The sequence below is a fragment of the Suricata suricatta genome, chromosome 9 (assembly GCF_006229205.1).
Source record: "Suricata suricatta isolate VVHF042 chromosome 9, meerkat_22Aug2017_6uvM2_HiC, whole genome shotgun sequence".
In the NCBI taxonomy this organism is placed as follows: domain Eukaryota; kingdom Metazoa; phylum Chordata; class Mammalia; order Carnivora; family Herpestidae; genus Suricata; species Suricata suricatta.
In genome coordinates, this window is record NC_043708.1 from 108,929,293 (window position 1) to 108,951,427 (window position 22,135).

Consider the following 22,135-nt stretch of genomic DNA (forward strand, 5'->3'; position numbering starts at 1 on the left):
CGTGGGTTCAAGCCCCACGTTGGGCTGTGTGCTGACAGCTCAGAGCCTGGAGCCTGCTCAGATTCTGTGTCTCCCTCTCTCTCTGCTTCTCCACCACTCGATCTCTGCTCTGTCTCTCAAAATAAAATAAAGACATTAAAAAAACATTAAAAGAAAGAAAGGAAGAAGAACAATTTCTAGCAATCTAGGAAGATAATTTCTTACTTTAATAAAGAATATCAGCTAATGATCAACAGCAGAATTATCCTTAATTTTGAAATATTGGAAGGATGTCCATTAAATCCAAACAAGATTCTGGCTATACCAGCATTTAAATGATCTGGAAGTTCTGATAAATAAAATAACACATGGCAAATTAAATAAGTGGATAAAGATTGGGGGATGGAAGGGTAATGGGTTATTTTTAGACTCTTCTCTATACTTTTATGTGTGCTGTGAATTTTCTTCAGTAACCACAGAAAAACATTATAATAACAAGATAACTGATTCAGAAAATAAGCACTTATTTTTTAAAAGCTTATTTATTTTGAGAGTGAGACAGCAAGCAGAGGAGTGGCAGAGAGAGAGAATCCCAAGCAGGTTCCACATGGTCGGTGCAGGGCTCAGTGCAGGGCTTGAATGCATGAACCATAAGATTGTGACCTGAGCTAAAATTAGGAGTCGGATGCTCAACTGACTGAGCCACCCAGATGCCCCAACACTCATTTGTATTAAAACTTTTATTTAAAAAAAGGAAGAGAAGTAGATGGTATAATCATCTACCTACAAAACCCCCAAAGAATCAACTGACAAACTATTAAAGTTGTTGCAGATTAGAATCACCTGAGAACTTAAAAAACACCAATGCCTAGGCCCCTTTCCATGTCTTCTCCTTCACCTTCCCTTAATACCCTTGGAAAGTGAAAAGAAACCTAGAATGTAAGGAGGTGTAGGTTCAGTGACACTGTGCACCTTCCTGTCCTTGAGTATAAAATTGAAGGTGACCTGTATGTCAGTCTTGTAACAGTTAGGTTCCCCAGAATCATAAGAAAAGTTAGACAATATGGCCAATAATTTTGTTACATGCCATTAAAAATAAATCTTAACTTGCCAGTTAGTAACACAGAATATACTTTAAATATCATATATATTCATTTTGACATACTTAAAGATAAATCTTATCCTAGTTGAAATTAAAGTGAAGTACTTTAATTCTGTCCTCTCTTTCTGTTGTCATTCCTCATTTCCATATATCAAGCATATCAATTTTTTGTTTGTTTGTTTATTCATTAGGGAGTCCTAGTCCTTGCCTTGGAGGAGTATCTTCTGGTCTAATGAAGGCCATTGAGGTATAAATAGATCCTTGCCAATAATTCTTATTTGCCCCCAGACATCTAGTCCATGGTTTAAACAAATTTGTCCTTACCCTAAAAACAAGTAATATGTTCCTTTTAAAAGTACATTTTGTGGGGCGCCTGGGTGGCTCAGTTGGTTAGCGTCCGGCTCGGGCTCAGGTCATGATCTCACGGTTTGTGAGTTCGAGCCTTGCGTCGGGCTCTGTGCTGACAGCTCAGAGCCTGGAGCCTGCTTCAGATTCTGTATCTCCCTCTCTCTCTGACCCTCACCTGCTCGCACTGTCTCTCTCTCTCTCTCAAAAATAAAAAACATTAAAAAATTAAAAAAAAATACATTTTGGTAAAGGTGAGTAGGGCTAATGTAGAAGGGACCATTTGTATTTTTGGTGTTGTCTTTTATCTCTCATAGCAGCTTTCCAGGCCTTTGCCATTTTCTTTCTTACCCAGCCTTCTGCATTTTTGCTCTGTAGATTAATTTCTCTTCTCTTATATAAATAGAATTTTTTCTATGCACTAGATTTTTTCCTGTGCTCCTCCAGATAAAGCAAAACAGAGGAGATCAGAAAATCAGGAGTGCAGCAACAACTTATATCTGCCCTTCTACTTCTTTAGAAGGCTAACCTTGCCATCTGGCATTGATCTTACAAATTTTGTGGGAAGTTGCTTCCATTATTTCATCTGTTACCATTGAGGGTTTTTAGTTGTAAACAAACTTGGAGAGAATAAGTGAAAACAACATTAAAGCTTACGAATCTGCCATGAAGGCTGTGCATCCAGGAAAAGTGCCCAAATCACAGCGTCAGACTGTTTCAGTGAACATGCTGTTGCCATTGGACACTGGCATCACAACTCCTATCATATTGGGTATGTGGTATCACAATAATATTTCTGCTCTTTCTGCCTCTGAAAGCTGGATATATCCTTACCCTTGGTTTTGAAAGAATGAATTCCTCATTGAATCTTTTTCAGGAACTATGCTTTTTGTAAACTATAGGTCACCCTGCTCCTGCTAGGCATGAATCCTTCATCAGGAGAGACTAAGAGAAAGAGTTCTTTCTTTTCCTTTTCTTTTTATGACAGGCTTTTTTTGTTTTAGATTTTTTATTATTACTATTGAAATACAATGTTATTTTAGTTTCAGGTTAATAACAGTGATTCAATAATTGTATACATTACTCAGTGCTTACCATGGTAATTCACCATTTAATATTATTACAATATTGTTGACTATATTCCCTGTTGCTATACTTTTCATCTCTGTGATTTACTTGTTTTGTAACTGGAGGTTTGTACCTCTTAATCCCCTTCACCTATTTGCCTATTCTCCCCACCTGCCTCCTCTTACTAGACATTTAAAAATCCAGCTTCTATTTGCCTTTCTGTTATCTTCTCTTTATATCTTTATTTCTGTTCTCATATTTGATCTTAGTAGTACACAACTTTTAAGGTGTCACGAAATTCATTTTTGTGTTGACCCAACTTTGTGTCTGTTACCTTTGTCTCACATGGGGGTTCTGTGGATATCTATGTAGGCTTTTAGTTGGAAAGCCCTAGGGAGCAGTTTTGGAATCGTAGTGTCTTTGGCCCATGTTGCCATGCCTTTTTCTTTATCCTTTTTCCTAATTGTTCTTTAAAGCCCAACATAAGCTTTACTTCTAAGATGACTTTTCTTCTCAAGAAGTTAATCACTTCTTCCTTTGCATTTTTAAATGTATTTGATTTAATATTTTAACACTTCTTTTTTTTTTGAGAGAGAGAGAGAGACTGTCACCATAGAGCCTGACATGGAGCTCGAACGCACGAACTATGAGATCATGACATGGGCTGAGGTCAGAGGCTTAACCAACTGAACTACCTAGGTGCCCCAATATTTGAACACTTTTGTTAGAGTTTTTTGGGCATAAAACTATCTTGTTTTTCATTGCTAGTGCATAACAGAACATCTAATTTATAGTCAGTATTTAGTAAATACTGTAATCCAACCATTTGTAGATTTTATTTTTTGTAATATGTATGTAATTCCTGAAAATTATGACATGTACATAAATCAGATTTTAGTATGTTAGGGGCTAGAGATAGAACCCCCAAGTCAAGCTTCTTTAGTGTTGATAACAAGTAAAAAGTCAGTATCTCTTCTATAAGATGTGTGTTAATGAGTTAACTGAGATGTTTGAGGTGAGGGGAAATATAGGTAGGTGCTCTTTGGCTTACTACTTTTAATGGGCAGGTGTAATCAAAGAATCTTGAAGATTGATTTCAATGCAGACTATGTTGCAAATAACTTTCCAGTTTTCATTCTTAAGGATTAATACCATTTAGTAAATAGGTACTGGAACCAGTGCTTGCATGATATTATGATGGTCTGGAACTTTTCTTAGCTGCATCACTAATGATACCATTGTTTCAGTTAACTTGTAAGATGTAAAAATAAATTTGGTTTGTCAGAAAGCAGGCTATTGTGATAGCATTCATCACTCATCTATATTATAGTGTGTTTTTTACTATTTAAACAGTTTAGATGTTACTGGAGAGCATGTACAAAAAGAAGCAAATGAACCATCTTATTATACTATAGCGGTCGAGTACATGGAATATCTATCTGCTCTGCCACCACCTTAGCTGAATGAACTTGGAGCAATTTTTCTCCATTAGTGCCTTCATCTGAAGTTACTCTGTTGTCCTTAGTCTTGCTACTTACCTTACTACTTCATACATTTCAGGAATGTTTTTGAATATCAGTTTTGTAGGAGACATCGAGCAGAGGTTTAGTGATGAACAGCATCACAGAACAATGTATCACACACCAGTTTGTACCCTTCAGGTACTTAGAGATAAGGTTCAGGCAGGAAAGGATTTATTGATGAGATGTCTTTTGATTGGACTTAGCAGGGCAGGTGGAGTGGGAACCTCAGCATGAATTTGGCTTTTTTCCCCCTATTAAGTGGAAAGCTTTGAAGGTTGTTTTATGGAGAAATGTGACATTAAGGGCATTATTGGAGAAAAAATCGGTACAATATGAGCCGATTAGCTATCAGCAGGATGACCCATTGGAAAACTATTTTAATAATCTAAATAAAAGGGAATATTGGCTTGACTTAGGAGGTGATGGTTAATTGAAAGCAAAGTATAGGTGGAGGAGATGTTCAGGGAGAGTTTTAACTGTGACAGAGAAAATATAAGGCTCTGGGAAACTTTGGTAATTTGGACCATTCTATCCACTAAATATAATAGAGAAATCTGTATGATATTGGAACATCTTAAAAATTAAGAAAATAAAAAAATAAATAAATTGAAAAAATAAAAATCAAGAACATCAAAGAATTAGTAAAATAGGAAGGAATAAGAGAATATGGAAATGTAGAGAGATGAGCCAGAGCATTCCAGTCTGCTTTGCCCCAGAAGTCTATTCTGATGTAGAAGGGGTAGCTGAGAGCTTGAGCTGTGATTTTTGTTGGCCCTTTGGTTGGGGGTGGGGGGTGTTAGAGAAAAAAGTTGGAGTCTTAGGCCCACCAGGCATGAGGATTAGGTAGGGGTGCCTGGGTGGCTCTGTCAGTTGAGCATCTGAGTCTTGATTTTCCCTTAGGTCATGCTCTCACAGCTTGTGGGTTTGAGCCCTGTGTGGGGCTCTGTACTGATAGTGCAGAGCTTGCTTGGGATTCTTTCTCTCTGCCCCTCCCCTGTGTGTGTGTTCTCTCTCTGTTTCTGTCTCTCAAAAATAAATAAGTAAACTTAAAAAAAGTGAAGTTCTGGAAGAATGAGGATTAGGTAAATCAGCTCTTCTGAAGATTGAAGATAATGTTCATGTCATCTGGGTAGTCCAAACAACTTTAAGCCTTGAATGTGGATTAAGATGGTCCCACACTGTTAATGTATCCAGGCACTTGACAGAAGCAAATATGAATCTTTTCTGGGGAAAGAACATTAAGCACTCAAACTATAACAAAATAAGCAAAATTCACTGAGTGAATTAATTTAACAATATATTAGACAAAACTAAAGAGAGGTTTAATTTACCAAAAGATCAAACCACTATCTAAATTAAGTACATACACTAAAAGATGGAAAATACAGAAGAAAAATTAAGAAACATAGAGGGTATAATGAGAAGATCTCATTGAGTTTTAGGAGAGAATGTCCCAGAGGCAGTATTTGAAGATCTTAAAGGATGATAATTTTCTAGATTGGTAAAAGAAAACTATGCCGCAGAATTTAAGAAGCCTAACAGTTCCCATGCATAATAAGTAATATTTCATTGATTCTAAGATATTTTAATGCGTTTGACATTTGAATGCATCTTTCTAGTATATGTGCTGCCGAAGCGAGCATGAAGTTTGAATACATTTTTCAACTGATGGCACCTTACAGTCCAACAATACTAAAATATTGACATGTGAAAATTTTTCCCTTTCACTTTCTGGTAAGATCATGAAGTTTCAGCACCAGAGCACTTTAGATTTCATGAAATATGGTAAAAAAAAAAATTGATAATGGGGGGGCGGAAATGCATATTTTTAAATGTCATAGTACAACTACAGAAACAACAGCAAAAATAGACCATCATAAAAGCAATAAGACACAAGGCAGATTACTTTCAAAAAGCAAAGATTTGTGTATATATAATGTATACAGAGAAAAAATATACAAAGAATATTATACTTATATTCTTTTAGAAGACAGCTGACTTCTTAACAGCAACAATGGAAGTGATAGTAAGATGATACCTCAGTAGGTTGAAAGATAGTAAATGCCAATTTAGAATACTATGTTCATGAAAATATTTTCATAAACAGTACTATCTTTTAATTAACATAAACACCTTTATGTTGTAACTAGCCTTTGTATTTTTTTAAGTCAACATTTTGTTTTAAGTTCTATCACTGTTCAAATTTCAAATATTCATAATTATTTAATCAACTGCTTGAATATTAAGGGGAAAAATTGGGGAATGCAGCCTAAGTTGTGCTCAGGAGTAGAGTGTATAACCTTAAATGTATACATAAGGAAAGTAGTAAACTAAAAGTTTTCATCTCAAGTCTCAAGTAATGAGCTAGATGTATCAAGATAGAAAACAAGCAACATAATAAATTTAGAGAAATTACAAGAAGAAATAACACAGAGCAGAATTTAATAAAATAGAAAAGAAACCTACAGTAGAGCGGATCAAGCCAAAAGATTTTTTTAAAAGACTAACAACATTGTTGAGATTAATCAAGAAAAAAAGCACAAATAACTAATGTTAGAAATGAAAAAGAATGTCCCTTCAGGGTGTGCCTGGGTGGCTCAGTTGGTTAAGAGTCCAACTTCAGCTCAGGTCATGATCTCACGGTTTGTGAGCTTTAACCCCATGTTAGGCTCTCTGTCATGTTAGAGCTCACTTTGGATCCGCTGTCTCCCTCACTCTCTACCCCTCCCCCACTTTCATGCATGCTCTCTGTCTCTCAAAAATAAACATTAAAAAAAAAAAGAATGTCACTTTGAATACTGCAGATATTTAAAAGCAATAATAACCTTAAAAGATATTGCGGATAAGTGTGTCAAAATTTTAATTGTACTGAAATATAAAATGCTTAGCAATGTTCAATTTACTGAAATTGACATAAATAATAGGGCTTATACGGGCTATTGCTATAAATTAGTTTTCTGTAAAGAAAAATGTAAGTCCATGTGGATATACTGGGAAGTTCTGCCAACATTAAATGAGATAGTAACTCCAACATTATATTTTCTAACCTTGTATTCTTTTCAAAAACAAAACAAGGATTGCCCACCTTTATAAGGCTGTCGCAACCTTGATTCCAAAACCCAAAGAAACATTACCTGCCAGTTTTTCTTATTTGCATAGACGCAAAATATAAAACGTCAAATATTTGCAAATTTATCCCAGGATATCTAGGCCGGTTTAACCTGGAACAATTCAATATGGTCACTTGAAAAAATTTTAATGAGAAAAAGCAGTTTCAATAGATGCAAAGGAGCAGTTGCTAAAAATCAGTAATCATTCATGATCTTATTTATTTATTTTTAAAATATTTATTTTGAGAGAGAGAGAGAGCGTGAAGAGGGGCAAAGAGAGAAAATCTCAAGCAGGCTTAGTACTGCCAGCTCAGAGCCCAACACCAGGGTCGATCTCACAAACCATGAGATCATGAACTGAGCTAATCAAGAGTCAGACACTAAACTGACTGAGCTACCCAGGCACCATTCATTCAGGATTTTAAAAAGAAGCCATTAGCAAACTAGGCACAAAAAATAACTAACTTTCTTAATGTAGTAAATCTGTAAACACACCTGTTAAGATATCATAGTTCATGCTGAAATGTGGAAAAGATTTCCCTTTTAGAGTTCAAAACAGGTATATGTATTATTTTCACTTCTTTTCGACATAATACTGAAGAAGACACTAGCCAGTAGCATGAAAATAGTATCACAGTTGTAAAATTTTTTTGGTTTGTTTGTTTGTTTGTTTGTTTTTGAGAGACAGAGACAGCACAAGCAGGGGAGGGTCAGAGAGAGAGGGAGACACAGAATCTGAAACAGGCTCCAGGCTCTGAGCTAGCTGTCAGCAGAGTCTGACATGGGGCTCGAACCCATGATCCGTGAGATCTGAGATCATGACCTGAGCCAAACTCAGATGTTTAACCGACTGAGCCACCCAAGCGCCCCAAAAAAGTATCACAGTTGTAATGGAGATGATAAACAGTTCGTATTCACTGATGATGTGAATTGTGTACATAGGAAACCCAAAGGAATCTACTGATAAGTTGTCAAAAGATTTTAGAAGGACCTTGTAAAAATAGGGAGTTTTTCCTCTTAGTATTTATACACGTCCTTTTTTAAAATTGTTTGTTTATTTTTGAGAGAGAGAGAGAGAGCGCGTGAGTGAGGGAGGGGCAGAGAGGGAGACACAGAATCTGAAGCAGGCGCCGGGGTCTGAGCTGTCAGCACAGAGCCCGACGTGGAGCTTGAACCCACAGACTGTGAGATCATGACCTGAGCTGAAGTCGGACACTTAACTGACTGAGCCACCCAGGCGCCCCTACACACATCTTTGACTCAGTAATTCCACTCCCAGGTATATACCCAGTAGAAAGAAACAATGCACATCTAAATTGTAAGTCATAAGTGTGCTCATAGCAGCATTATTCATAACAGCTCCTACCTGCAAACAACATAAATGCCTATAGATAGATGGATAATTATGATATATTTATATAACTATTCAACAATAAAAATAAATGAGTTAGAGCTACAAGTGACTATATAGATGGATCTTAAAAACCATCATCTTTAGCGGAGTGCCTGGGTGGCTCAGTCCCTTGAATGACTCCTGATTTCAACTCTCAGGCCATGATTGCAGGGTCATGGGGTCAAGCCCCGCATCAGGCTCCGTACCGAGAGTGGAGCCTTCCTAAGATTCGTCCTCTCTCTCTCAAATTAAAAACAACAACAACAACACAGAAGTATCATATTGAGTGAAAGGAAGACCTCTAAATATCTACCTTTTATGTGATTTTGTTTGTATGCAATTCAAAAATCAGCAGAACTAGGCCATATTGTTTAAGGATGTATATTTAGATGGTAAAACTATAAAGAAAAACAGGATAATGATTACCTCTCGGTGAAGAGGAGCTTGTTAGTGAGAAGAAATATTTGGAGTGTTTATGAAATACTTGCAGTATTTTATTTCTTGTGCTGAGTTGTGGTTATATGCAAGTCTTTGCTTTATAACAGTTTGTAAGCTACTCATTGATATTTATGCACTTTTCTAGAATTGTGTTATGTCAATAAAAATAGCTTTAAAACACACGCACACGTAGAAAAAAGAAAAACCTTAACAGGAAAGGTTCAGTTTGTTTTTGGATTGATTTGGGATTAATAGTACCTTTGGTTACCTACAAGTAAATCAGTGTATTGCCAAGACAGTTTTCTTACTGCTTTCCTAGGCTCTGCTATCATGTTTGTCCTAAACTTAACTTTGACAGTGTGGACTCATTTTATCAACCTCCACTGCTTTTGTGGTTCCTGCCTCATCAAAGCTATACTGACTTCTGAAAACCTTTCATACTTTGCACTCTATTTTATATGTCTGTACTTATTCCTCTATACTGTTAGGATGCCTTTGACTATTCAAGACCCAGTCTCCTCAAGAGCTATATTTTATACAAATGTAGATATTTTTTATATTTTATGCAAAATTAGCTAATAATATTTCATTCTGAGGTTGTGTGCACAGACATTGTATATAATTCTGTACATCTCATTACAACTCCTATGATGCCCTTAGGATCCCCTTAATTTCTGAATTCTTCACGTTTACTGTTAAGTCATTTTAACTTCTTGAAGTTAGTTGCTATTTTCTACACTTTCCTAACATTCTCCTCCCACCTCTTGTATACTTAGCATGTCATATTGAAGTAGCTATCTATATTTTTCCTTCAAAGCCATGAACAACTGCTACAAACCAGCACAATTCCAAATATAGTTACTTAGTATGTAAGGGAACTATGTAACAATGGATATTATTTATATACTGTCTTATATTTTGTTTTTCCTTTAATGTGTATTTTTGGGAGAGAGAGAGAGTACATGAGCAGGGGAAGGAGGAGGAGAGGACACCAAATGTGAAGCAGGCTCCAGGCTCAGAACTGTCAGCACAGAACCTGACGTGGAGCTTGAACTCACTAAAACCTGAGCCAAAGCACACGTAACTGACTGAGCCACCCAGGCATCCCACTGTCTTGTATTTTGATTACTTAGTTTTAGCATAGCTACATCTTATATTTATTTTTATTTATTTGTTTTTAAAGTTTTTTTATTTTTTATAAGTTTTTATTTTTGAGAGAGCTAGCAGGCAGGGTAGCGAGAGAAGGAGACACAGGATCCAAAGCAGGCTCTGCACTGACAGCAGGAAAGCCTGAATTAGGGGTCAAACTCACAAACCACGAGATCATGACCAGAGCCAGAGTCGGATGCTTAACTGACTGAGACACCCAGGTTCCCTTAAAGATTTTGTTTAAAAAAAGTTTTTTAGGGACTCCTGGGTGGCTCAGTCAGTTAAGCGTCCGGCTTCGGCTCAGGTCATGATCTCACGGTTTGTGGGTTCAAGCCCCGCATCAGGCTCTGTGCTGACAGCTATCTCAGAGCCTAGGGCCTGTCTTCAGATTCTGTGTCTCCTTCTCTCTCTGACCCTCCCCCGCTCATGCTGTCTTTCTCTCTCTCTCAAAAACAAATTAAAAACATTTAATAAAACTTAAAAAAAATTTTAATGTTTATTTTTGAGAGACAGACAGTAATTGGGGAAAGGGGAGAGAGTGAGAGACACAGAATCCAGAGCAGACTCCAGGCTCTGACCTGTCAGCACGGTGCCCCAACACAGGGCTCAAACCCATGAACCGTGAAATCATGACCTGAGCCAAAGTCAGATGCTTAACCAGCTGAGCCCCCAGGCGCCCACCCCTAACGATTTAAGTAATCTTTATACCCAATATAGGGCTTGAACTCACAACACTGAGATTAAGAGTTGCATGCTCTTCTAACTGTGCCAGCCAGGTGTGCCCCGCATAGTTGGATTTTAAATATACTTTTTTTCCAGTAGGCTTTCAACAACCATCTCAGCATTTACATCCATTAAATATATTGGAACACTGTTAACAAAATAAAATACCACTTAAAAGTATTTTATATATATTTTTTTATATTTCTCCCTAATTGGAATCAGATCCACTATTGCATGAATCACAAGTAGTTTGTTTCGCTTTACTAAGTGGTGCTGCTCATGTGTAGCAGGAGGAAAGCACCATTGAGTGGAGAAGAGGCTGTAGACATTTCCCTTGCGTGCACATATTTGGACAGAGGGCACAGAAGCCACTGTCTTTGTTTCTTAGAAGTGAAAAATAGTTTTAAAAAATAATATTGGTTCTTGTCATTTTAGAGGCCATCGTCTCTTCTGAGAAAATAGTAAAAGCTTTGGAACTTTTCCTCAGATAGAGGGGTACAGAGAAGAGGCATGTAAATCAGTTATAAAGGTTCGGGTGCTTTAACATTCTTGAAGCTCCAGAGGCTTTAGGTTAGAAGAATTTGGTAAATTGAAATAATCCTAATTGAGCCATAGAACGTGGACAGCTACCTATGAATGGAATAATCATTAGCTGCTTCTTAAAATGTCTGGCAAAGTTTTACATCTGCCTTGAAAGTTCATATGAGAATGAGCTGAATGGCAGGCTTAGTCAGTAGAGCATGCAGCTCTTGATCTTGAGGTCGTGAGTTCAAGCCCCTCATTGAACGCAAATTTTACTTAAAAAATAAAATCTAAGAAAAATCATGTGAGAATAAAATTGTATTCTTCAGAAAAGTCTTTAGATAAACAAAAGGTTGATAATTGTTAAAGCTGGATGATGGGTATGTGGGAGCTCAATTTACTCTTTATTTTTGACTTTTGTATATTTAAATTTTTCTGTAATCAGTGGGAATGGGAGCCTTTGGGAAAGATGGCATATTATTGTGTTTCTGTTACAATTGTGCTAATTTAAGCCTAGAAAGGGTTATCGTACATCTGTTTCACTTAAGTTCGTTTCTTTATATACTTGCTTTCATCATGGCTCAGAACCAGAAAGCATAAAGCATGAGGGAACAAATGGCAGAAAGTTTCTTAAAAATTATGCAATAAGATAAAAGAGAATGAAACCTTGCCATTTGCAGCAACATGGTTAGAGCTCTAGAGAGTATTATGGTAAGCAAAATAAGTGAAACAGAGAAAGACAATGTATGATTTCACTCGTATATGAAATTCAAGAAATAAAACAAGTGATCAGAGGGAAAAAAGAGAGACAAACCACAAAGCAGACACTTAACTACATAAAACAAACTGGTGGTTTCCAGAGGCGAGGTGGGTGGGGGGATGGCTTAAATAGGCGATGGGGATTAAGGAGTGCACTTGTGATGAGCACCGGGTGATGTATGGAAGTGTTGAATCACTATATTGCACACCTGAAACTAGTATTACACTGTATGTTGACTAATGGAATTTAAATAAAAATTTTTTTTTAAATTATGCAGTAAGATTTTTGTGCCGCGACTTATTTAGTAGCTACTTGTCAAAGTGATTTTTTGCTCAGCAAGTAATCAAGCTCAGGATCATGCTGTTTTATTAGGGTTTTTCCCTTGGTGGGAGAACAATCTTACAGTCTCAAAAACCATTAAGAAAATACATGATGAGTATGTTTATTTAGCTGTAAACCACATATAACACATTAATGTTAACAATGAGAACTAAACTTATTTTTTAGATTAGCAGGAAAAAACACAAAACTTAAAAAAAATTTTTTACGTTTATTTTTGAGAGAGAGCACGCATGTGCATGGGTGTGAGCAGGGGAGGTGGGGGAGTATGACAGAGGTTCTGAAATGGGCTCTGTGCTGAAAGAACTGTGAGACTCACGAACTGTGAGATCATGAATTGAGCCAAAGTCGGACTGAGTGAGCCACCCATACACCCCAAATCACAAAACGTTTGTGTTTTAATGTTTGTTTATTTTTGAGAGAGAGCAGGCACAAGTGGGGGAGGGGCAGAGAGAGAGAGCGACACAGAATCTCAAGCAGGCCCTAGGCTCTGCACTGTCCAGCACAGAGCCCCGGGGGGGCGCGAACTCATGAGCCGTGAGATCATGACCTGAGCTGAAATCACTTAACTGACTAAGCCAGCCAGGCACCCCAAATCATAAAACTTTGCAAGTTCTATATAGACATGTTTAAGTCCTCATTAGACTTTTTTTCTTATGAAGGCCAAAAGTCTTCCTTAGAAGAAACGATTTTCAGGGGTGCCTGGGTGGCTCAGTTGGTTGAGCGTCCAACTTCTGCTCAGGTCATGATCTCTTGGTTCGTGGGTTCGAGCCCGGCGTCAGGCTCTGTGCTGACCACTATCTCAGAGCCTGAAGCCTTCTTCAGATTCTGTGTCTCTTTCTTTCTGCCCCCTCCCCTGTTCACGCTCTCTCTCAAAAATAAATAAAAGGCCAAAAAAAAAAAAAAAAGAAAAGAAAAGAAAGAAAAGATTTTCTATTCTTAAGTGCATACTTTTCTATTCCTACATTTTAGTTCTTTTCCTGGTTCATATGTGTGCCAGTCATCTTAGTTCTGATTTTAGTCTTTCTTTTGAAAGAATACCTTTCAAAACCACATTCTTCCTTAAAAGCCCTTTTTTTAATTTAAATTTTTATCAAAGTAACACAATTACAGTTTTTTGAAGGTCTAATAGTTTTAAGGGTTATAAATGAGAACGGTTTGGTTCAATATTTCTTAATAATGTGTCTATACTACCATACGATATTGCATCTCCTGGCTTCTTTCTATGGAATATGAGTTTCTGAAACTAATGTCTCTATGTGGGAAAGCCTTTTCTCCTAGTTTATTTACTATAGTTTAGTTATACTGTTCTAAGACTTCTTTTCATGCCTTATTGATTTTGTTTTTCAGAAATATGATCACAGTTTTTATCCATCCATCCATATGATTTAAACAAACTTAAGCTATTCCTTTGTTCTTTTGACCTTTTGCCTAAGTATACTTTTTTAAAATTGGAAAAATTACACCATTAGAAGCAGGTTAATGAGACCCAAAGAATAGTTGAGATTGCAATTCCTACAAGAGATGTTGGTGTCACAGACTTTTTTTTAGTGCTTTATCAAAACTGTAATTAATTAAGGTACAGAATAATTGTGACTGCTCTGTTGCCTTTTGAAATTTAAGTCTGGTACTCATAAAATGCCACACGAAAGTATTGAAACAAAATGATTTGGTTATTTAGAAGTAAAAGTGTGTGTATATGTGTATTTATACATGGCTATATATAATGTATCTTTATACATTATCATATATGTGTGCATTTTTATTCCCTCTCAGACTTAACAGCAATAAAATAATTGACTTGTTACAAATATGTAATGGAAGCATTAAAAACTTACTGAACTTTTAACAGTCTAAGAATAAAGAATAGAAAAGCCCACTATATAACTTTAAATTAGCTTAACATTTTTGCTTTTCTGATTCTGTTGTGAAAATAAGTTCTTCAACAGTGGTCTATTTATGAAGCATGCAGCCATAGGGGCTTTTAAGACAAACCCCCAATGGCAAAATTAAATACTGAAATGGCAAACAATGATGCTACCATCACTCAAAATTCATAAAGCAACTGTACCCAGCTTTGTACCCTACCAGCAGGTCTCCGCTCCCCACCATCAGACATAGTTCCTAGGCTGTAACTGTTAGTGCCTTGAAATTTAACTCAAATTGTTTGGTATATTTATGTCCAGCAGTCAAGAAAAATGAAAAATTTAAGATCTAGATATTCTGGAAAGTTGACTGATTAAGTGCCAGTTTGCTTAACTATATTTCTGTAAACATAATGAACAGAAAGAACCCTAGAGAGAGAAGAGGATTTAAAAATCTCTACTGAAAAACCTTTCAGTTGTCCTTCTAATAGTCTTAATCTGGAGAAATCTAGGCCATGTGAGAGGTGAGGTGGGGGATACTCTTAATTGTGCTCTTCCTGATTGAGGAAAGACTGCACCAGAGGAAAAACCACACTGCTATTCTTATTTTTATTTTCACTTCCTTTTTTATTTTCATCAAATTAATAGTTTTCTCAAAAGGGTGGGTGGCAGGAGTTGCAGGAAAAGAGGGAAACAATGTCCTAGGATAAGCTTTGCAGCTATTTAGTAAAGTCATTGAAGCAGAGAGAAACACGGTTAACTGATTAAACAAGATACCACAACTGCAGTGCTTCACACTGAATCAGTCTCTTTTCTTTTTGGCCTGTTTTACATGAGGAAGGATGTATATGAAATCTAGCAAGCTAGCAAATAGTGACCAGGTAAATGGGAGTTAAGAATCCACCCATATTCTTGAGCAGTGTAGTCCTTAATAAAACAATCATAACTAAAAAGAAGAAGCAGGGCGCCTGGGTGGTTCAGTTGGGTAAGTGTTCGACTTCAGCTCAGGTCATGATCTCACGGTTCATGAGTTCGAGCCCTGAATCAGGCTGTGTGCTGGCAATCCAGAGCCTGGAGCCTGCTTCAGATTCTGTGTCTGCCTCTCTCTCTCTGTTCCTCCCCACTTTTGCTCTGCTCTGTCTCTCTCTCAAAAATAAACATTAAAAATTTTTAAGGGACACCTGCGTGGCTTAATTGGTTGAGCGTGACTTTGGTTCAAGTCATGAACGTACTATTGGTGAGTTCAGTCCCCACATGGGATCTGTGCTAACAGCTCAGAGCCTGGAGCTTGCTTCAGATTCTGTCTCTGTCTGTCTGTCTGTCTCTCTCTCTCTCTCTCTGCTCCCCGCCCCCCCACTCATGATCTTCTCTCTCTCTGTCAAAAATAAATATTAAAAAGAATTTTTAATTAAAAAAAAGAACCTTCTATGTTTACTTAAGGAGATTAAAATACCCATAGACTTTGTGAGATGAGGGATCAAAGGTGAATTGATAAAACAACAGAACAAGATGAAACAGAAGTTGAGGAAACTAAGTAAAAAGGGACAAGTAGTAATCCTGCAGAACTTAAAATCACAGTGGGAACAGCAAGAAACAGAACAGATACTATGGCCAAGAGAGCTACGTAGGACAGGAAAAAGACAAAGAAGGAATTAACAGATGGTAGACAGGAGGACAAATTAACAAAGACTGGGTACAAATCCACCAGGACACAGTCTTAATAACTAAAAAGAATCTTGAAGTAATGGAGGCCTGAATGACATTTCAAAAGAAAGGTGAATGTAAGATAAAGCCCATAGAACTACTAAATTTCAAGAATGAAGAAAACAAAATTACATATATGCCAGGTGAAAAAGGACTTGAATTATAAAATGAGAAAAATTATTTTGACCACAGACTTCAATAACAGGTACCAGAAGGAAATGGATGTTGTCAATATAAAGAATGTTGGGATGTGGGGGGCAGATTTTGGCCAAAGTAAGCATTTGAATTATGTGTAAGTAATTAGGTAATTCGGCTAATAATCAGGTTAAGGAACAAAAAGTAGCTTTTATTATCTTGAAAGAAAAGGTATATAATGTAAAAACAATGTAATTAGTGAAACAATTTTAAAAAATGATAATCAACTAGGAAAAGCTCCAGGAATTTCCAAACAAAACCAGAGTGTTACAAATCTGGTCATTTAACATGAGGACACTCAATGTATTTAAAGTTGAGAACTTGAAGAAATAGGATTGGTGTGCACCTAGGTGGCTCAGTTGATTGAGCGTCCTACTCCTGATCCCAGCTCAGGTCATGATCCCAGGTTTGTGGGGTTGGGCTCTGTGCTGGCTGTCTGGAGCCTACTCAGGAATTTCTCTCTCCCTCTCCCTCCACACCTCCCCTGCTTGCATGCACACATACTCCCTCTCTAAAAAAAAAAAGAAAGAAAAGAAAAAAATAGGTGTAAGTACTGATTTTAAGTTACATTGAGTGAAAATAAATTAGTTTTCAGTAGTTTCCAGATAACCATTACAGAGTCATTGGTAGACCGTGTAATCAGTAAAAATAGAAACAAAAGGAAACCAACTTTTAAAATGTTACATTTCTTATAAAATGGAATTAAATAAAAGAAAAAGATTTCTAGGCCTAGTATGAATGGATTCTTAAACTTTCCATTCTGTTTACATGGGCAGTATTTGAAAATCCTCTGAAAGCTTCTAGAATGGATCAAAAAGTTAATAAACCCATTATAGTCTTTCTTTAGAAGTATGTTTAAAAAAAGCAAGGGTGCCTGGGTGGCTTAGCCTTTTAAACATCCAACTCTTGGTTTTGGCTCAGATCATGATCTTAGACTTCATAAGTTTTCGAGCCCCACCTTGGGCCAGATGCTGATAGCCTGGAGCCTGCTTGGGATTCATTCTCTCTGTCTCTCTGTCTCTCTCTGTCTGTCTGTCTGTCTGTCTCTCTCTCTCTCTCTCTCTCTCTCTCTCTCTGCCTTTCCCCACCCTTGCTCACTCTTTCTCTCTAAATAAATAAACGTAATTTAAAAACAAAAAAAGAAAGAATGCCTAAAGCAAAGGAATTCAGATTTGTTAATGTGGATTATCTTAAAGATAATCTCTTTAAAAAGCAATTGAGTAATTATAATAAGATTCTTCTAGACACAGGTGTTACAGCAATAATAAAATAGCACTGATGGGATTTACATCCTAGCAGAGAAAGCATAAATGATTATGGAATTTGTCATGTGAAAGTGTTGTACAGGAGTACAGAGTTTCATGAGGATGTTATACAGGGAACGTTACCTAATGTGGGGGTTGTAGTGGGGGAGGAACTGAGGGGTAAGTTGAGACCTAACAATAGCAGGAGGTGTTTGGGGTAGTTGAAACACCCTTCAGTAAATAGTCATTTAGATTAAAATGAAATGGAATCCCTGCTTTATTCCTTAGTACACAAAAATAATTTCCTTGTGAATCAGCAGTTTTAATGGAAACAGTTAAAGCTTAATTAAGTCACAGATGAATCTTAATAATTTTTTAGGTATAGAGATCTTGCAAAGCTTGGTATGAAATGTAGAACTCAACAGAATTGTATGTTCAGCATGTCTACATAAAAATTAAAAGTGGCAATTAAACACCATTAAACAAGTTGAGGGAAGTTAGAAACTAGGGGGAAGAAAGCAACCCATGAAACAAAGGGTTATTCTTCCTGTTGCTATACTAAGGAATCTTAATGGTAAGATCTGCACAGAAAAATATGTTCAGCCTCACTGAAAAAGAAATGTAAGTTAAGTCTAGATACCCCTACCCCCATCAGATGGGCTAAGATTTTAAAGTAGAATTACTTATATGTGGAACATCTAACTGTCCCTTAGTATAAGGTAAATTATAGTATATAACTCCAGTGGAATATAATGCAACAATGAAAAGTAACATTCATTGACAAAGATGTCTTAACATATTGTTTACTCAAGGTTATAAACCTGGATTTTATATGAAATTATAGACACATGTCTGTATGCAGAGATTGCTGTCTAGAATGATCACCACAGTATTGAGAGTTAAGTCATTTCATGTAGTCAAGTTTGATGGCAAAGTTTGTCTCTTGTGAGCATTAATATTTTTCTGAAAACAAGGTGATTAAATTGGTTTACCTGCTCATATTTAGTGGTAGCTTCATATGCTTTCTGCTTTTCAGATAAAACTTAACATCCTAAGTTTTCTCAGAAATAATTAGTAGGAAAGCATTTGATTTTCTGCTCTATATATTTTGATTAGCCGAATCATCAGTAACAACTTTTAAGTTTATAGGAGTTTCCCTTTTATAATGTCTGGACATTTTGATTAATAATTTGATCATTTTGTTGAAACATACTATAATCAAAGTATTTATAAAAATATATTTAGTAGTCTGAGGAGAGTGATTTGTTCTCACTTGAGTGATTTTCCTGGAGATACATAGTAAGTGCTTTGACACAAAGCATGAACAAGACCTGCATTAAAAAAAAAAAAATGAAATCTCTTTTGAGTATCGCTTATTTTTTTTAACTTGAGATCCTCTTGTTTGTATGTAAAGAACACTGTAATTATTGACACCTAGGCTTTATACGCTAAAAAGTAATTGACCAGGTCTTTCATTTATATTTTTGTTATATTTGATTCACAGATTGCAAGTTTTTGTATCTATTGCTTGTCCCATAGAATATTAAGATATTTTGGGAGGCCAGCAACCATGTCTTACCTGGACTAATGGGAAATACTGTGCTAAGTATTTGCCACTGTCTTCTGTTAAGAAATTTGCAGTTACTTGAAGCTCTGTAGATAATAACTTGGCATTTCGTGCTCTTTGTTATTTTAGATGGTGAACTACTTATGTATATTTAGAAACCTATTGAAACCTATATGAAAACCTAATATATAGATTATTTGATATAAAAAACATTTTAAGGTATAGTTTTTTGTTTCCTCCTTAATCCCCTTTGCTAGTTAATTAAAAGGAACTTTAAGAATAATTAGAAGGCAAAGATATTTTGTAGAATGAGACAGATGTAAATGATTTGTGGAGTAAGATATGCTTTGTAGGTAGTTTACTTGCTAATATATTTAAGCTGGTGTAACTAAAATTCTTAATAAAATTACTTGTATAAAATAAAGCTTAGCTTTTTAAAATACCATTACTCTTCAGAAGGCACCACCAGGGATAGTAACAACTTTCATTCTTAAGTTTTACTTGTAGTACTGTTAAAATACTAATAGCCTAATCTCCCAGGATAAAACAAAGACCAAAACAGCGCAAAAGCTCAATCTGCTTTCTCCCTCTCCTCTCCCGCCTCCCTCTCTCTCTCTCTCTCTCTCTCTCTCTCTCTCTCTCTCTCTCTCTCTTACCCTCACACACACACACACACACACACCCCTCTATTTTGCTACAGTTTGTAGCCATATACCTTATTTCCTCCGAGCAAAAAAGGTTAAGATTTGGGTTTATTTTAATTTAGTTCATTGCTGTTCCCTATAGAAAATCAGGTTTTTGGAGAGCTCTAACAGTGTGCTATTGCTGGGCTCTCATCCTCTCTGTTTAAATAATGCAGGTACTTTGATGGAAACCTGGAGAAGCTCTTTGCTGAGTGTCATGTAATTAATCCAAGTAAAAAGTCTCGAACACGCCAGATGAATACAAGGTCATCAGCACAGGATATGCCTTGTCAGATCTGCTACTTGAACTACCCTAACTCGGTGAGTATCTGGTAGTTTAAGGCTAGCACTGACTCTCAGTTTCAGAGGGTGAATCAACTTTCATTATTTAAACAAAGGAAGATCTGGGAGTTTGGGATTGGATTATAGTAAACAGTAACCTATCAGAAAATTAAGGAGAAAGGAAGAGGAAGAATAGAGCTTGTTCTTCCCCCCTCCTCCCCTGTTTGCTTTTCAAAGCAGCAGCTTATCTAGGTTGTCATTACACACCTAAATCTATTCTGAGTTCATTTTACTGTCATGGGAGAATTGTTCAATAGGTGAGCAGTGAGTAGACTAATTTTTCATCTAAAATAAAACAGATTTAAAACTAACATTTTCATAAATATCCAAAACACATCTTTAATAGTATTTTATTATGGAGCTTTCAGGATTTTTCATAACTAAAGATTTTCACTTATACAGATCCATTCTTTTGGAGAGTCTTAAATATAGCAAGTGGTAACAAAGTTGGAGCAGACACTAGGACCAATTAATTGATGTTTCTCTTCAGTAAAAGTATCCCTCTTAAAACCTATTGAATTTAGGTGATTTACTTTGGCGTGTCTAGTAAAGAATTTTAGGCCTAAACATAATCTTTCTATCAGGTCCTTACTTTTGTGGCATACATGTATTTAGTCTCCTGGAATTCACCTCTAAGATGTTTCAAGATAGCTAAGGAATAATTTAATTATATAAAAATAACTATCTTATTCATATTCTTTGCTTTAATAGTTAAGTAACTCTAATAATTACTATATACAAAGTCTTTGTCGCCAGCATTATATATTTTAACATATTGAAGGTTTTTTATTGTTTTTCTTTTGAGTTTTATATATATCTCTGTGGAGGCCCATTTGAAGGGAACTAATTTGTTCACATGTACAAGTACTTAGAAAAGAAGTTTTAAAGGAAAATTAAGTACAAAGAGAAATAGAACAGTGAACAAAAATAATTTCATTCGTAAAGTGTTGAGTTGAATTTCCAAATTCTCAAGTTAGATCATAGCTCTAATGCTAACTATTTGGCTTTACATAGTAAATTATTAAATCTCACTGGGTTGGAGTTCTTTTTATCTTTCAAATGAGTTAGATAAGAAATTTTTTCAACTTGCTGCTCTTCTGAGGATTATATAATTTCTCTCTCCTTTAGATCACAATCTTAATTTGAGTATTTTAAAAAAACAATCAACATTACTATTAGAAATGCAGTAAATTAATGTTTTGACCAATTTATTATCTGTCTTTAACAGATTCTCTTTGCTAGTCGACATTTATATAGTTTATAAAAGTTTCTGTGAAGTAATAACTGACCCAAAAAATTTGTCCCAGATAATATAGAGTTTCCTTATTCCCTGGCATTTTTCTTCCTGCTCTATTGTAACCCGCTCTTCTGTAGTTTAAATCTTAAATGTAATTTGAGTACTGAAACTAGCTGCTTACAAATATCCCCTGTAACTTTGTCTGTGCCCTTGGTATTGTCTGTCTCAACAAATTAGAATAAAAATCATGACTGGAGATTTTCATTGTAAATTTGCTTGTACTTGTAATTAAAAGGCCTGCTATTTGTTCATTTCATTTTTTCAACACATCAGGCACTATTCTAAGTGTTAGAAACACAGTGGAGAATTAAGGCATAATGCCAGGTTAGCTGGGTAGATAAGTAAAATGATATATTCATCATAATACTGTGGGAACATGTTGGAGAGAGACACCTAACCCAGTTTTTAGATAAGGGAGAATTTCCTACTGAAATTGACCTCTGAAATAACCTCTGAAAGTGGGGTAGTTAGGTGAACCAGCAAATGTAGCAATACAGAAGCTAAAGGAAGAGAATGCACTTCTAAGAATGGCAAACAGTGCTAAAAACTTCAGAGAACAGAATTGAAGAGTGACTTTGGAGTTAACAACATGAAGTTTACTGATGATATTGGAAAGTTAATTTAAGTAGTGTGAATAGATGGAAACCATACTGCATGACCTGAAGAGTCATTGATGTGAAGGTGGGAAAGGAAATAGAGGCAATAAATATGAACAACTTGCTCTTTAAAGGAAGTTTGGCCATATAAGTGAGAGGACAAAAAAGCAGACTGCAACATGGGTTGGAAA

The 22,135-nt window shown here is 36.1% G+C and overlaps 1 protein-coding gene across 1 annotated transcript in view; it reads left to right on the plus strand.

Annotated features, from left to right (window-relative positions):
• The window catches only part of ARIH1 (ariadne RBR E3 ubiquitin protein ligase 1), a 116,053-nt gene that overhangs the window by 53,156 nt on the left and 40,762 nt on the right, over positions 1-22,135 (plus strand). Inside the window, exon 4 of the mRNA XM_029950604.1 lies at positions 19,886-20,030. Within this exon, the coding sequence (XP_029806464.1) occupies positions 19,886-20,030 (145 nt within the window). The remainder of the gene's footprint in view (positions 1-19,885; positions 20,031-22,135) is intronic.